This window comes from Ursus americanus, chromosome 8 (genome assembly GCF_024610735.1).
Source record: "Ursus americanus isolate L20-20 chromosome 8, mUrsAme1.1.p, whole genome shotgun sequence".
Taxonomy (NCBI): Eukaryota; Metazoa; Chordata; class Mammalia; order Carnivora; family Ursidae; genus Ursus; species Ursus americanus.
Window position 1 is genome coordinate 44,875,545 of NC_142134.1, and position 14,176 is coordinate 44,889,720.

At 39.7% G+C, this 14,176-nt stretch overlaps 1 protein-coding gene across 12 annotated transcripts in view; it reads left to right on the forward strand.

Moving 5' to 3' along the window:
• Positions 1-14,176, forward strand: part of FRYL (FRY like transcription coactivator) — a 249,123-nt gene that overhangs the window by 198,781 nt on the left and 36,166 nt on the right. For all 12 annotated transcript variants that reach the window (XM_087864148.1, XM_087864149.1, XM_087864146.1 and 9 more), the window contains 7 exons: positions 1,017-1,138; positions 2,146-2,336; positions 3,697-3,791; positions 4,848-5,455; positions 5,765-5,862; positions 10,015-10,185; positions 12,260-12,400. In XM_087864148.1, coding sequence (XP_087720274.1) covers positions 1,017-1,138; positions 2,146-2,336; positions 3,697-3,791; positions 4,848-5,455; positions 5,765-5,862; positions 10,015-10,185; positions 12,260-12,400 — 1,426 coding nt within the window. The remainder of the gene's footprint in view (positions 1-1,016; positions 1,139-2,145; positions 2,337-3,696; positions 3,792-4,847; positions 5,456-5,764; positions 5,863-10,014; positions 10,186-12,259; positions 12,401-14,176) is intronic.

Here is a 14,176-nt window from a genome sequence, read left to right on the forward strand (position 1 = left end):
TAATCGCGTCTGGCTACCAAGTGGCCCAGAGAGAGTAAATACAGTGTTATCTGACTACATATTCTGCTTTCGTTGGCTACATTCTCAGTCAGTCATCAAATTTTTATTTAGGGCCTACTCTTTGCAAGGCACCATAAGTAAGGAGGAAACGTAGATGGGGACAAGGGGGTTGGTGTTCCGCAGCACAAGCAGGGTCGTCAGGGGCATGAGAAATAAACTGTGTTTGGAAATGGTGAGTAATCCAGTCTGACTGTAATGCTGAAGGATGTGTTCCTAGACGAGAAAACTTTGTAGGGAGAATTCAGACTGGAGGGCCAGGAAGCCCAGGCCACAGGCTACAGATCTTTCATCTTTCCAGAAAACAGAAATCATTGAAAATCCTTGAGCTGGATGGGAAGGGTGGGAGGCACAATTAAGTATGTTGAGAACAACTAGTCTCATGGCAAGGAACAGGAGGAATTAAAGGTGTTGGGGACTGGTAGCTGTGTGACCACGTAAAAGGTTTTCAGGGCACTTTGCGCCTGACATGGTAAGGAGTTTAACCCTTACTAACCAAAGTGGCAGCCTTGAGAATGCAAAGATATTTTAAAGAATGAGTCCACAGGAAACCGTTCTGTCTTACACATTCCCTGTGTTTTTAGCTACTGAATTATTTTCTTTGCATTACAACCTAAATACAGTCTAGCCTGTCCACATTAGAATGTTGTGACCTATAACACAGACGCAGTAACCAGTAGTCCTCTCACTTGGCAGAACTGGTCATCTTTTCCTCCCATCTCTGAGAGAATGTCACTGTAACGATGGAAGCCTGAAATTACGTGTAACCTGGATCTTCCTCTCGTTGACATAGACCATTACACATTCAAGTACATCAACAGTCATGGACTCTGTGCGTGCTATCGGATTTCTTCCACTACTGTCCTTTCTAGTGGGAAAGGGACATTTTAGGTGACTGTGAGTGAAACTGTTCATGTAAGTTTAAAACCAAGGGAATTATGTCTGTTCTCTGTTTTCAGAAAAAGAGGGCCCCTTTGGAACCATGAGGACGTTTCTGCCAAGAATCCTAGCATAAAGAGTGCTGAGCAGTTAACTACATTTTTGAAACATGTGGTTTCTGTTTTTAAGCAGTCAAGCTCAGGTATCTTTTATTAAATATTTCAGATAATACTTACTTTCAATGAGATATTTTCATGTGATGTGAAAATTTCTGATAATGCGTAGCAAAGAGTTGACAGTTGACATGTCTACGTTAAAAAGTTTGAGACAGGTTTTCTTTTTTCTTAAGATTTTATTTGAGAGAGAGAGAGGGCGCATGTGGGGGGAGGGGCAGGGGCAGGGGTGAGGCTGGTGCTTGAGGCTGGATCCCAGGACCCTGGGACCAGGACCTGAGCAGAAGGCAGACGCTTAACCAACTGAGCCACCTAGGCGGCCCTAGACAGGTTTTCTTTTTTAACTCATTTGTGATAAACTGATTTGTTTTGGTTCAAGAAGAATTTAGTTACTCCTTAAAAAATAAGAAAGTCGCTTGCGGCATTCTGGGGTTCTTCATTTCATATATGGTGGCATAAAGTTACAATGCGGTTATGTGTTAGGAAACAATCACATTAAAGGAACACAGGTGGAGATGACACACTTGAATTCTGTTTTACACTGTCACAGGCTTCTAGATCTAAAATTAACACATTCTGAAAATTACAGTAAAAACGTATCTGTTGAAGCACTGGTTCTCAACCAGGGGTGATTCTGACCCTCAGGACATGTGGCAATGTCCGGAGACATTTTTGTCACACCCGGGGGGTGGGGGGCAAGGGACAACTGGTTACAATTGGTATCCAGTTGTGGGGAGGCCAGCCTGCTGCTAAACAAATAGGCCTCAAGGGCACCTTCACAACCAAGGCTTGTCTGGCCACGGTGGCAACAGCGCTGACGTTGAGAGACCCTGTTCTCAAAGATCACTTCCCTGGAGGTTAGAGTAAAATGCACATGGAGTTTAATGAACAGAAAAGGCACTGACTTCTAAACTCTGAGCGCCTGCGCAGTTTGCCAGGCAGTGTGCTGGGCACTGGGTTTAGAACGGTTAGCCTCTGATGCTAATGCTGCTTTCCAGGCATGAGAAGCACTCCCTTGTGTCCTTTGTCTTCGCAGAAGGAGCGCACTTGGAACATCACCTCAGTGAAGTTGCTCTGCAAACGGCACTTTCTTGTTCTTCTCGACACTATGCTGGGAGATCCTTCCAGATTTTCAGGGCCCTAAAGCAGCCTCTTTCTGCAACTACACTTTCTGATGTTCTCTCCAGACTCGTAGAAACTGTGGGGGACCCCGGGGAAGATGCACAGGTATTGCATTTACTTCTTGCAGCAGCCGTTGAGCAGTTACTCGTGGTCAAGGACTCGTTTGCCAAGTACAGAGCAGAGCGCGGCAGGTCTAACGATTCCGGAGAATTGGTGTCAAATGCAGACAGGCAGGCAAAGAATTATGAAACAAAGTTTTGCAAATGATATTTGATGACATACTAACTGAATCAAATATTTGGTGCCTATCAGAGAAAGCTTTACAATCACACACACACACTCTCTCTCTCTCTCGCTCTCTCTCAGATATTATCCTGGGATGACTACAAGGTAAAAGAGATAGGATGTTAAATTTAAATGTAGAGTGCTGAATTTTTAAGATAAATGAAGTGAAATAATTCAGTTGAGAACTTAAGTCTAAACAGACTAGTGATTTTATTAACACTGTTCTAGACACTGGGGATATAGTAGTGAACAAGAGGAAGTTCCTGGCATTCTGGAGCTCACATTCTATTGGAAAAATAAGCCTCTAATCCATCGATAATATGTAACATGATTTTATTTAGTAATTAATGCTGTGAAAATAACCAGGTAGAGTAACAGGTTAAAGAGTGGCAGGGGAGAGGGAGTTGTTTTTATATATGATCATCTGAGAAGGTGCGTTTTAAACACATAACGTAAATGAAGTGAGGCCTGTGATAATCTGGAAGAACATGTCAGACAGAGAAATAGGACTAACAAGTGCAAAGGCCCTGAGGCAGAAGCAATGGGCCTTTCTTTGAGGAACATGAAGCAAACCAGTATGGCTAGGGTATTGGATGGGGGTGTCTAGTGTCAGGAGGTTGACGTCGGCAGGTGCAGATTAGGTGAGGTCTGGTAGACCCTGGTGTGAGTTGGGCTTTTACTTTGAATTGATGGCAAACAGTACTCCTAGGCTTTGAGAGGAAAGCGATGCATATAATTGGCTATTTAGAAAACTCCAGAGTCTATGCAGAGTTCTTAGGAGGGCAGTAGGAGTCAATCAACAGGCTTATTGTAAAGGTCGGCACTGAAATGGTGGCAGTTTAGATTAAGGGAAGCTGTGGAGGTATAGAGAGGGGTTCAGATTTCGGATATATTTTAAGAGTAATATTTTCAAGACTTGCCAATGGGTTTAATTTAGATGTGAAAGAAACAGAAATGACTCCGATTTTTGGCCTGAGCAATTTTGGGTGAATTGTGCCGTCATAACCATTAGTTTGATGAGTTTTCATCAATCAGCAAGATCACGTTGCTCAAGAGTTTAATCATTTGTAATATTAATGTTGAGTTTGTTCTAATTTTAAATCTCATCAGGAAGTCCATTGCAATTTCTTTTTTTTCCAGAGCATAATTAATGAAAATCTGCCCTTTTTTCCCACCCTAGGGATTTGTGATTGAGCTTCTTCTCACATTGGAATCTGCAATTGATACTTTGGCTGAAACCATGAAGCATTATGATCTTCTTTCTGCCCTTTCTCAGTAAGAATTTAAGCCAGACAAACTGTAGATTTGTACATAGAACTCCAGTAGCTAAGTATACATAACTGTCACATTATATTATTCTCATATTGGTAGTGAGATTAATACCAAACAATTCAGATGGATTGCCAGTGGGAACCGGAGCCTCTGACAGGGAGGCCGTGTGAAAAGTCTTAACAGAGCTGTAAGTGGCATGTTGTTCTTCTAAGGTCCTGGTCAGAGATCTTCCTGCTGCACGATGGGGCCTCAGCGTCACTGACCAGCTCCATTCCTGCCACCCCCAACATCCCATTCATTGCCCCGCAGCGGACCAGGCCCCTCCCGACCCAAATTGTTCATCTCCTCCTACTTGCTCTTCCTTGCACATCCTGAATTGGCTTATCCTTCAAGACCCATCTCAGATATCACCACCTGGCTAAGCATTTACTCCCTGAGGGCGGTGCGAATTATTCCATTTTGGGGGTTCTCACACGGTTTTCTTCAGAGTTTAATAACAGTAATTAACAAGCTATAAATTTTTACATCTCCATCTCTCCCCATCACTTTGCATACTGCTGGCACCTACAGGCAGCGTTCTGTCATTACTTTTAAATCAGTGATAATTGGATGTGAGGGAAAAGGAGAAATCAAAAATAAATTTTTGAGCTTGATTTTTTTGGGGGGGGGGGAAGAGTGTGCATTGACAGAAATAAGGACATGGGTACCATCAAGTTTGGGAATATGACAGATGAGGTCTGCTTTGGACATAATGTTTACTAAATCCTAGAGCTGAAAGTTGCCGGTGATAACCGTGACAGAATTTTCACTTAAAATCAAACATCCTCCAGCTCACAGGAAACAGTTGGCCACAGTAGGAAAGACATTGTTGTACATTTTGCCTTAACATGGAGGAAAGAACTGAAATTTGATTAAGCGAAGTCAGACTCAAACATAATTTTTCCTGGTTACAGTGTTTTTTCAGTGTTTTCAAGAGTAAAATTAATACAGCAAAAGATGTGATTGTACATGCATTTATCTTTTCTTTCTCTTTCTTTTTTTTTTTTTTTTTTTGTAAAGAACCTCATACCATGATCCTATAATGGGAAATAAGTATGCAGCTAACAGGAAAAGCACTGGACAACTCAATCTAAGCACAAGTCCCATTAATAGTAGCGGTTACTTGGGATATAACAGTAATGCAAGAAGTAACTCTCTGAGATTAAGTTTAGTTGGTGACCGGAGAGGTGACCGGCGGCGGAGTAACACACTGGATATAATGGATGGACGGATAAACCATAGCAATAGTTTAGCAAGGACTAGAAGCCTTTCCTCTCTGAGAGAGAAGGGAATGTACGATGTGCAGTCCACTACTGAGCCTACCAACTTGATGGCCGCCATTTTTTGGATAGCAGCATCTTTATTAGAATCCGATTATGAATATGAATACCTCCTGGCTCTCAGGCTTCTCAACAAACTGCTTATCCATTTGCCTTTGGATAAATCGGAGAGTCGAGAGAAGATTGAAAATGTACAAAGCAAATTGAAGTGGAATAACTTTCCAGGCCTTCAGCAGCTCTTCCTTAAGGGTTTTACCTCAGTCTCTACACAAGAAATGACCGTGCGCCTCCTCAGTAAACTCATTGCTGTCTCCAAACACACGCTGGTGGATCCTTCCCAGCTGTCAGGTGACGTTAACAGAATTGCACCAACTCTGCTTTTTAATGTAGTGAAATGTAAACTAATTTGTTTGGAAGTCTACTAATTTCTGCTTTTCCACAAGTAGTCATGGGTTGGTTGGTTGGTTTGTTTGAATATGTGAGATAGCTTAAATTCCTTGGTCAAAGCAAAAAAAAAAAAAAAAAAAGAATGTAGAAGATCAGGTGCTCCAAGACATAAAAAGAAAATGGTTTCTCTGAATCATTTAAAAAAAACATTTAGTTTTTAAAATAATGTGCAATAAAATTGGTTATTGTTTGCTTTTTTTTTTTTGATAGGCTTTCCTCTTAACATCCTTTGCTTATTGCCTCACTTAATCCAGCATTTTGACAGCCCAACTCAGTTTTGCAAAGAAACAGCTAGTCGAATAGCAAAGGTAAGCAAATGTTATGCTGACAGATAACGCTAAAGGGAAATTTTTCTGGAGTTTATCTTAAAGGGGGGAATCTCTTAAATCTTTTTACTGTCACTTCCTCTGTGAATTTCACATCTAAATTTTTATTCTTTTCATGCATATAAAGGAGTTTTACAGTGATGATGTAAGCTACCACTGTTGAAATCACAGTGAATAAAATTATTTGTTTAGCGTAATGACCCTCCGAGTCTGAGTCTTTTTCTGCTCTGTTTCCCTACTTTGTCTTCTACCTCTCTGTCCGTCTCCAGTTCATTCATTTGTGTACTACCGAATATTTGCTGAGCACTGGGTTGGGTGCCAGAAATGCAGTGATAATCAAAGGAGACAGAACACTTGCCCCTGTGGGCCTTACAGTCGGGGTGCAAGCAAGTAAGTAGGCAGTCGCCATAGAGTCTGATAAGTGTGCAATGAAAGGACAGGACTCCAGGGGTACAGAGAGCAAAAGTCTGCCTAGACACTGAAGGCTGAACAGGAATAACCAAAATAAGATCCCTGGATGGGAAACAAGGAGCAGGGCGAGGTTAGGTTTCCAGGCGGGAGAAATTGCATGTGCAAAGGCCCTGAGAAGAGGGCATAATACATTCTGTGACTCCAAAAGTTGTCTCTCCCTTTACTTTGGCCTTTTTCCTTTTAACATTTTCTTCATCTCTCTTTGCTGGCTTCATTCTTTTCTCTTCCTTATTTTCTTTCCTCCCGAAGGTTTCTGAAACAGGAATGTACTGATTTTTAAATCATCTGTTAACATTTGTTTGAAAGTGTTAGAGCTCTTAATCATAATTTTTAAAAAGAGTATGCTTTTTTAATAATTTCCTCTCAAAAACAACAAAACACCCAGATACCTTGCCTTCTGCTTAAACTTAATTCTTAATTTTTTTTTTCTGTCAATTATTGAGTCTTGGAAAAAGGCCTTTACAGACTGAAAATATAAACAGTTACAAGAAGGAGTTCTATAAATTTACAAGTCGTGTACATACAACAGGAAGTTAGGTGACCCGGGGAGATGAGTGAGTGGCAGTAGAAAGCAGCTAAAGCAGGGGGAGAAAAATCAGAGCAGTTTGCAACAGAAGGGAATAAGCGAGTGAAATTCTCTGGAAGAGCTTTTATATGAGCAGCCTTTTAAAAGCCGTGGGTCATTTAACAAGTAGCACAGCAGTCAATGGAAAGGGCGAGCGTGCCGACAGCCAAAGAGAACACCGCTTCTCCAGGGCCGGGATCCCAGCGTGGGCAAGTGCTGATCTCTGAGCTATGCCAGCCCCATGAATCCCGTTAACAGCCACACACGTAGAATCCTTTTTGCTATCTTGAGAGATACTATTTAATAAATGACAAGTTAATATTTAGTAAAGTACGCTGTTGAGTCCCTCCCTGATTAAGTCGCTAAATAAATTAGATGTGGAAAGATTTTTAGCATAATTGTTTGAAAAACCACGTATTTAAAAAGAGCCATTATTACAGTTAGTGGAAACATATCTTAATTTTGAAAATGATTGCCCAAAAGAAAACCCAACAACATGTATCTGCTTTAATGAGGTCTAAAAGTGATATAATTTATTAACATATCTTTCATTTTCATATTCTAATGACCTATCATTAGAAAAATGTGAACAAGTAATTTTTTTTCATGAGAGGTAAGGAAGAACATATAAAGGGGAAAAACGTATATTGGCTTACTTTGGGATTTCAAGACGTAAAAAGCACGAGTCCTTTAATAAGGGAAGTGGGAGCACTTAGGGTGGCAGGAGACCCTGCCGGAGAACCTCCTGCTGAGTGCTGGCCCGACGGGAGCCCAGCCCTGCCGGCCCAAAGGATGTAGAAGCCCCAGTCGGGCTCAAGCCTCCGCTGCTTGACCAAGGCAGAGCACGGGAAACTCCCAGATACCTTTTTGTTTTCAAAAACCAAATACGGCTTTTTAGGAGTCATAAATTGTTTTTAAGTCTGTTTTCTTCCTGTTGAGCGGGGCACAAAGGTTCCCTCTGTCTGCTTTCAGCAACCTGCAGGATATGAATTAAATTGATTCCTTAATTATCCTCTCACTTAAAACTGTTGAAAGTAATTTTCTGCCATTATGTGCTTCCTCATTATGCAAATATCCCTAGTTCTGTTTGTGCCCTTGGGGAGCACAGACCTTCAAAGTGAGGCAACACTTAGGACAAATATTGTCCTTTTAAGCTATTCATATGGCAAAAATAGTATGCTAAAAATGTTTGCTTATAAGACATACTCTTTTGGGGTCATACTTTAACCTGGTCATTCAAAAATTTCAAAATTAAACCTAAGCCATTGTCTTTACTATAAAATTACACAGCATCTATTCCTAGGAATTTTCTTCCTCTTCAACAACAGGTTTCTAAAAACCATGCTTTAAAAAAAAGATTTTTTAAAGACATAAGAGTTCTATAAGAATGATTTATTTTTCAGGAAAACAATACTTTAAAATTTTAAAGAACTTTAAATTTTAAAATGATTCCTAAAAAATAACAAGTTGTGAAATTATAAAATTATGTGATTTTTAAAGAATAGTATGATTAATTACTATGTTTTGAAATACGAATAAGCATCAGCAAAAAAAAATTTTTCCCCCTACCACCTGTTTTATGGGCAAAAAGGTAATGCATGAAACTAGCCGCTTTTAACAGTTTTATAAAATAACTTCCAAGGTACTGCTAATCGTCTGCAGAGTCTTGCCTGCCCTCCTATTTCAGGCCTATCCAGTGATAATGTCCACATGATGAATCAAAGTAACAGATTCATCTGAAAGTTGAAAAGTACATATATTGTAAAAGGTAATATCCTGCAGTTGACCTTGAACAACACAGGGGTTGGGGGCGCCACCCTGTTGGCGACACTGTTGAAGACTGCGTATGACTTTTGCCTCTCCCAAAACGTGATTACTAATATCCTACTGTTGACTATAAGCCCTACCGATGACGTAAACAGGTCGGTTCACACATATGTTATATACTACATGTGTCGTGTGCTGTATTCTACAATAAAGTAAGCTAGAGCAAAGAAAATGTTACCACAGAAATCAGAAGGAAGAGAAGATACACGTCCAGTACTATCCTGTATTTATCGAAAGGAATCTGCAGATAAGTGGCCCTCACGGTTGAACCCCGTGTTGTTTCGGGGGTCAACGGTACTTTCTTTACGAAGCGCTCTAGGCAGTTTGGGAAAATACAGACAGAACATCAGTAAGACGGTAGAATAAGTGAGGAAAGGAAAAAAGGGAAACCAGACGAAATTTCAGTGCCAGCCCTGTGATCGGCAGGGATGAAAGACTAGTGTGTCCCCTTCCCAGTTGTGCGCTGTCCACGTGTCCCCCGGAGCAAGCTAAGGACAATCCTCACCAACAACTCAGGGAACAGACAAGGGGCACGTGGGCAGCAAGATCCTCCCAGACATCAGGTCCCACAATACTGGATCAGACACGCTCTAGGAACTCAGTACATTTCGAAGTGACCTTAACTTACTGGCCAAGGACCTTCGGAGCTCATGGTGATTTGGGGTCCATCCTGCAGGCTGACGTACACGGTGTCATCCTGCGTCCTGGAGAGGCAGGACTCCATTTTATCAGAGCTCCAAGGAAGTCCTTTGACTATGTCACGCATGTGAGCGTCTCTGCACCCGACTGCCCTGCTCTGAGAAGCAGGGGGGCTGGAGACGAAAGCATTTCTGCCCTGGCATAGCATCTCTGCACCTCGCAGGGCGGCCTGTTCAGTTACTGTGCACCGAGCCATGTAGCGATTTTACAAAACAACACTCTTTACAAAGCAGTTACAAATGATAACGTAGCATTCACAAAACCACGTGTGGATTTTTCCAGAGGCCGCTTTACAAAGCATCAGACTGACAAAAGTCCTGCTATTTAGCACCCGTGGAAGTTCTCGACCTATTAATCATCTTTCCATGTTACCCATTAAGTTATTCTCTTAAGAAGGCCTTGGGCTTTTTTTTCTCTCTTATTTGACTTTTCTACCGTATTGAAATAAAATGCATTTAAAGCTTCAACATCCTCCTCTAAATTATTGAATACATGCATATAGTATAAAATCAAGTTTAAAGTTTGAATTGTCTTTATTTTAGGTAAGTGGAATTATTTTCCGTGTGTTCTAGGTCTGTGCGGAAGAGAAGTGCCCAGCGCTCGTCAACCTGGCTCATATGATGAGCTTGTACAGTGCACACGCCTACTCCAGAGACTGTGCTAACTGGATCAACGTCGTGTGTAGATATCTACATGACTCTTTCTCAGATACCACATTTAATCTTGTGACTTATCTTGCAGAGGTAAGTCTACCAAAAGAAAAAAAGTACTTTTTAACTATTTTTAAGTAGACTTATTTCTAGAAGCAGTACTGATACTAATCTTCAGATTGTCTTTGAAAGTGAATATTAGATAACACCCTTTTTTAAAGGAAAATATGGGTAATTCCTTTTAAGTATAAAGAAAGTATAAAGTATACTTTCGAGTATAAAGGGCTTTTTTTTCTTCATTTTCATTTTCAGTGTTTCTCATTCACTGTCCTTACATGACATAAAATTCAAAATAATGTAATTTTCGCCTTTATTTCAAATAAAAAATGGGTTTCCAGTGGTCTTGATCCTAGAGAATTGTTATAATTTTTGCTTCTAAAAAATTTAGTTCTTGAGTTTGAAATCCATTCTAGAATAATACAGCATGCGAAGACGTTTCTGCTGGGTACGTTCTTATTTTGAAGATACATTTGCTTCCTGATCTAAAATAAGATTTGGGTGGCTAAAGATGGAATTATAAAAACACTAGCCCTACAATAGCATAGAAAGTTAATATTTATTTGTTGAGGCACTAACTTCATGCCTAAAAAAGTAAATTATTGACTAGATACCCACAAACTCTCAAAAGGAAAAACTCCTAGTCACTAAAAAGGTTTGTCAGCTTATAATACAGTGATACCTTCCTTTTTAAAGATTGGCCTCTAAAAATTAAACCTAAAACACTGTATAAGCTTAAAAGAAATTATTCATAACTCAATAAACATTTTAAATTTTGTTCATAACGCTGTTTGACCTAGCTGTGTCACTGATGTTGACTTTCACAAAATGCTTTAGGACTGGTGTGCATTTTTAAGGTGTTGCTTTTGATAGGTTTGCTCCCATCAACCTTAGATTTAGGAGAGCTGATGATGGGGGGGCTCCACTGGCTCAGTCAGTGGAGCGTGCGACTCCTGATCTCAGGGTTGTGAGTTCAAGCCCTACGTTGGGTGCAGAGAGTACTTATAAAAAATTTAAAAATCTTTAAAAAAATAGAGCTGACACTGGGAACTATCTGCGTAGCAGCTTCTTCACCTGAATAAATGCAAGTCTCCAGGTTTATCTTACACCTAAACCTTTGGGACAAGAGCCAACATAAAACCAAGGCTAACTTCTTGAGCCTATTCCTTAACTGGCTTTGAAGTCAAGTTCCTTAGACCAGCTTCACGCTGGTGCCACCGCCCAGCTCCCCGCTAAGGTAGCACTGGTTCCCTCATCCTGGGGTCACACAGTCTGGAACTGGCACAGGACAGCCTGGGTGTACCACATATGGTGACTGTTTTTCACTCTGTTGAGAGAATGGTTTGCCCCAAATGTTACCCTTGGTACTATAAGTTACCCTTGTTTTATTATTATTGTTAATTCTGAAGTTATTACTAACAGCATACTAAAACCAGTTACGTATGTTTAGAACTACATATATTTAACTTAATTGTCCTGCAAACAATATGAAGTTTAGATAGTATGATTACTTTTTTCTTTTTAAGATTTTATTTATTGGAGAGAGAGCATGAGTGGGGGTGAGGGGCAGAGGCAGAGGGAGAAGCAGACTCCTCCACTGAGCAGGGAGCCCAATATGGGACTCGATCCCAGGAGCCTGAGATCATGACCTGAGGCGAAGGCAGACGCTTAACTGACTGAGCCACCCAGGCGCCTCATGATTACTTTATTATTTTTAAAAAATCATGGCTCAGAGGTTAAGAAACTTGTCCAAGATCACGTAGCTAGTAGGTACCTGGTATGAATGGTTTGGGGATAGTTATTCTTTGGTGATGGTGGTAGAGTGGTTTTTTCCTTAACCTAGAATAAATGGTGGTCAATTTAAATTAGTTAAGGAAATGAAAGAAAAAAGCTAAGATTAAAATGAAAAGTAATTATTGATCCTTTCTGAACCAAGGACGAGTAACAGTAATAGACATTATCTTTTACCTTTATTATTTATTAGTCTCTGAATTTCTAATTATCTAACCATAAAATCATAGATTAAATCTATTATGTTTTTCAACATCATAAGTATAAATATTGAATTTTCCTTAACCTGATGAAAGTATACTTTTTAATATTATTTTAGCTGTTAGAGAAAGGACTGTCCAGCATGCAGCAGTCATTACTACAGATCATCTATAGTCTTTTGAGTCACATTGACCTCTCTGCTGCCCCAGTCAAGCAATTTAATCTGGAGATCATAAAGATTATTGGCAAATATGTACAGGTGAGTGACCACAAAATTTATGTATGATTTATTCATTGCGAAATAATTTATAATCATAAATACTTGGAAGGTCCAAGATAGGGAAGAAGTTAGTCCGTAAGTCATGTTTTCAGGAATATTTACAACATGGAAAAAATCTTCTTAATGTAAGTGACAAAAAGCAAAATCTGAATAGTAGGATTGGCATGACTCCTAATTTAGATTAATCATTACATCTGTGAATATACATTTCAGTAATGACTGGAAAGAACGTACATAGATGGCAGCTGTCTTCACCTCTGTGCTACTAACCAGATTCTACATAATGAACAAACATCACTTTTAGAAACAGAGAGCTCTTTGTAGAGTCTGTGTTTTAGACTTGCCTTCTGTGTCTGATAAAAGGAGCCCAGATATTTAGAAAGTAGAAAATCAAACTTGGTTTTATGTAAATGATGACAAGTTAATCTGGTCTGTGCTGAATTTCACCTTTGAATTATCTGTTAAGAAAGGCCTTGCTGAGCAAACAGATCACTATTGTGGATACAACTTATCACGGAGAACAAACTCTTTGAGAGCCTTAACAGATTAATATTTTGTTTCTACTCCAGTTATATTTGCATTCACTAAAGCAAAACCTACAAATGGAAATACTTGGCTAGCAATGAGTCTGTGTCTTGGCTCATATCTGAAAGTAATAAAACTGTGTTGGTTTCCATTATTCTGTTAGGTAATCCAGATTCTTTTTATATTCCCTTGAAAGTCGGTGAGTGCAAATGTTCAAAAAATGTAAGATTCTTTGGTGACCCCGTTTATCTTCTCTGTCTTCTCTCTCAATGACTAAGGCTTCACCAAATAACAATTATACATTTTCTTCTAGAGCACATTTCTCTTTTCTTCTTAAGGTTTAAGGAAGTTAACTCATTAAATATTTGCTGGATCTCCCACAGAGACACGTACCGCATTGAACTACTAATTTATAAAATTTAGATGCATTTTTTTATATTCAGAACCACAAGCTCACTTGTCCACTGGGCAAGCAAGTGATCATAAAAGGGCATAGATTTCTGACTAAGTGAATGGCACATTCCCCATCTAAAAGGAACAGCACAACTTAGGTTTCCCAAGTGGCCATGTTGGAGGACAGATCAGTGTGGCAAGAACTTACAACTTTTGAAGAGAAGCTAGAAATTTGGGTTTTTCTCTAAAATCTCCTAATTGCAAAATATTGACCCAAAATATTTTAAGATTTTATTTATTTATTTGAGAGAGAATGAGAGAGGGGGGAGAGAGAGTGTGCACACATGAGATGGGGGAAGGCAGGGGGAGAAGCAGACTCCCCACTGAGCAGGGAGCCTGATGCAGGACTTGATCCCAGGACTCCAGGATTATGACCCGAGCTGAAGGGAGATGCCCAACCGACTGAGCCACCCAGGCGCCTGACCCAAATTTCTTAAATACTGTATGAACTGAAGTTATATTTAGCTGATGGGTCATCACAGTGAGTTCTGCTTTATTCAAACATTAAACATTTCACAGAATTGATAATCTTTTATATTTCAAGCACAACTACAACTACCAATACAGTTTACAGAAACATCCCTGGAGAAGTTTTAACTTTTTACAACGTCCAGAGCTTCTGATTATTTCTGTCAGAAAAAAAATGTCAAAACTTTGTTAAATATAAACTACTTTTTTTTCTATGATGTATGTGTGCAAGATGTCACAATATCTACGTGGCCATTTTTATAATTATTAAATATTTTGTGCTTTAGGTGTCCTCTTATCAAGATGTTA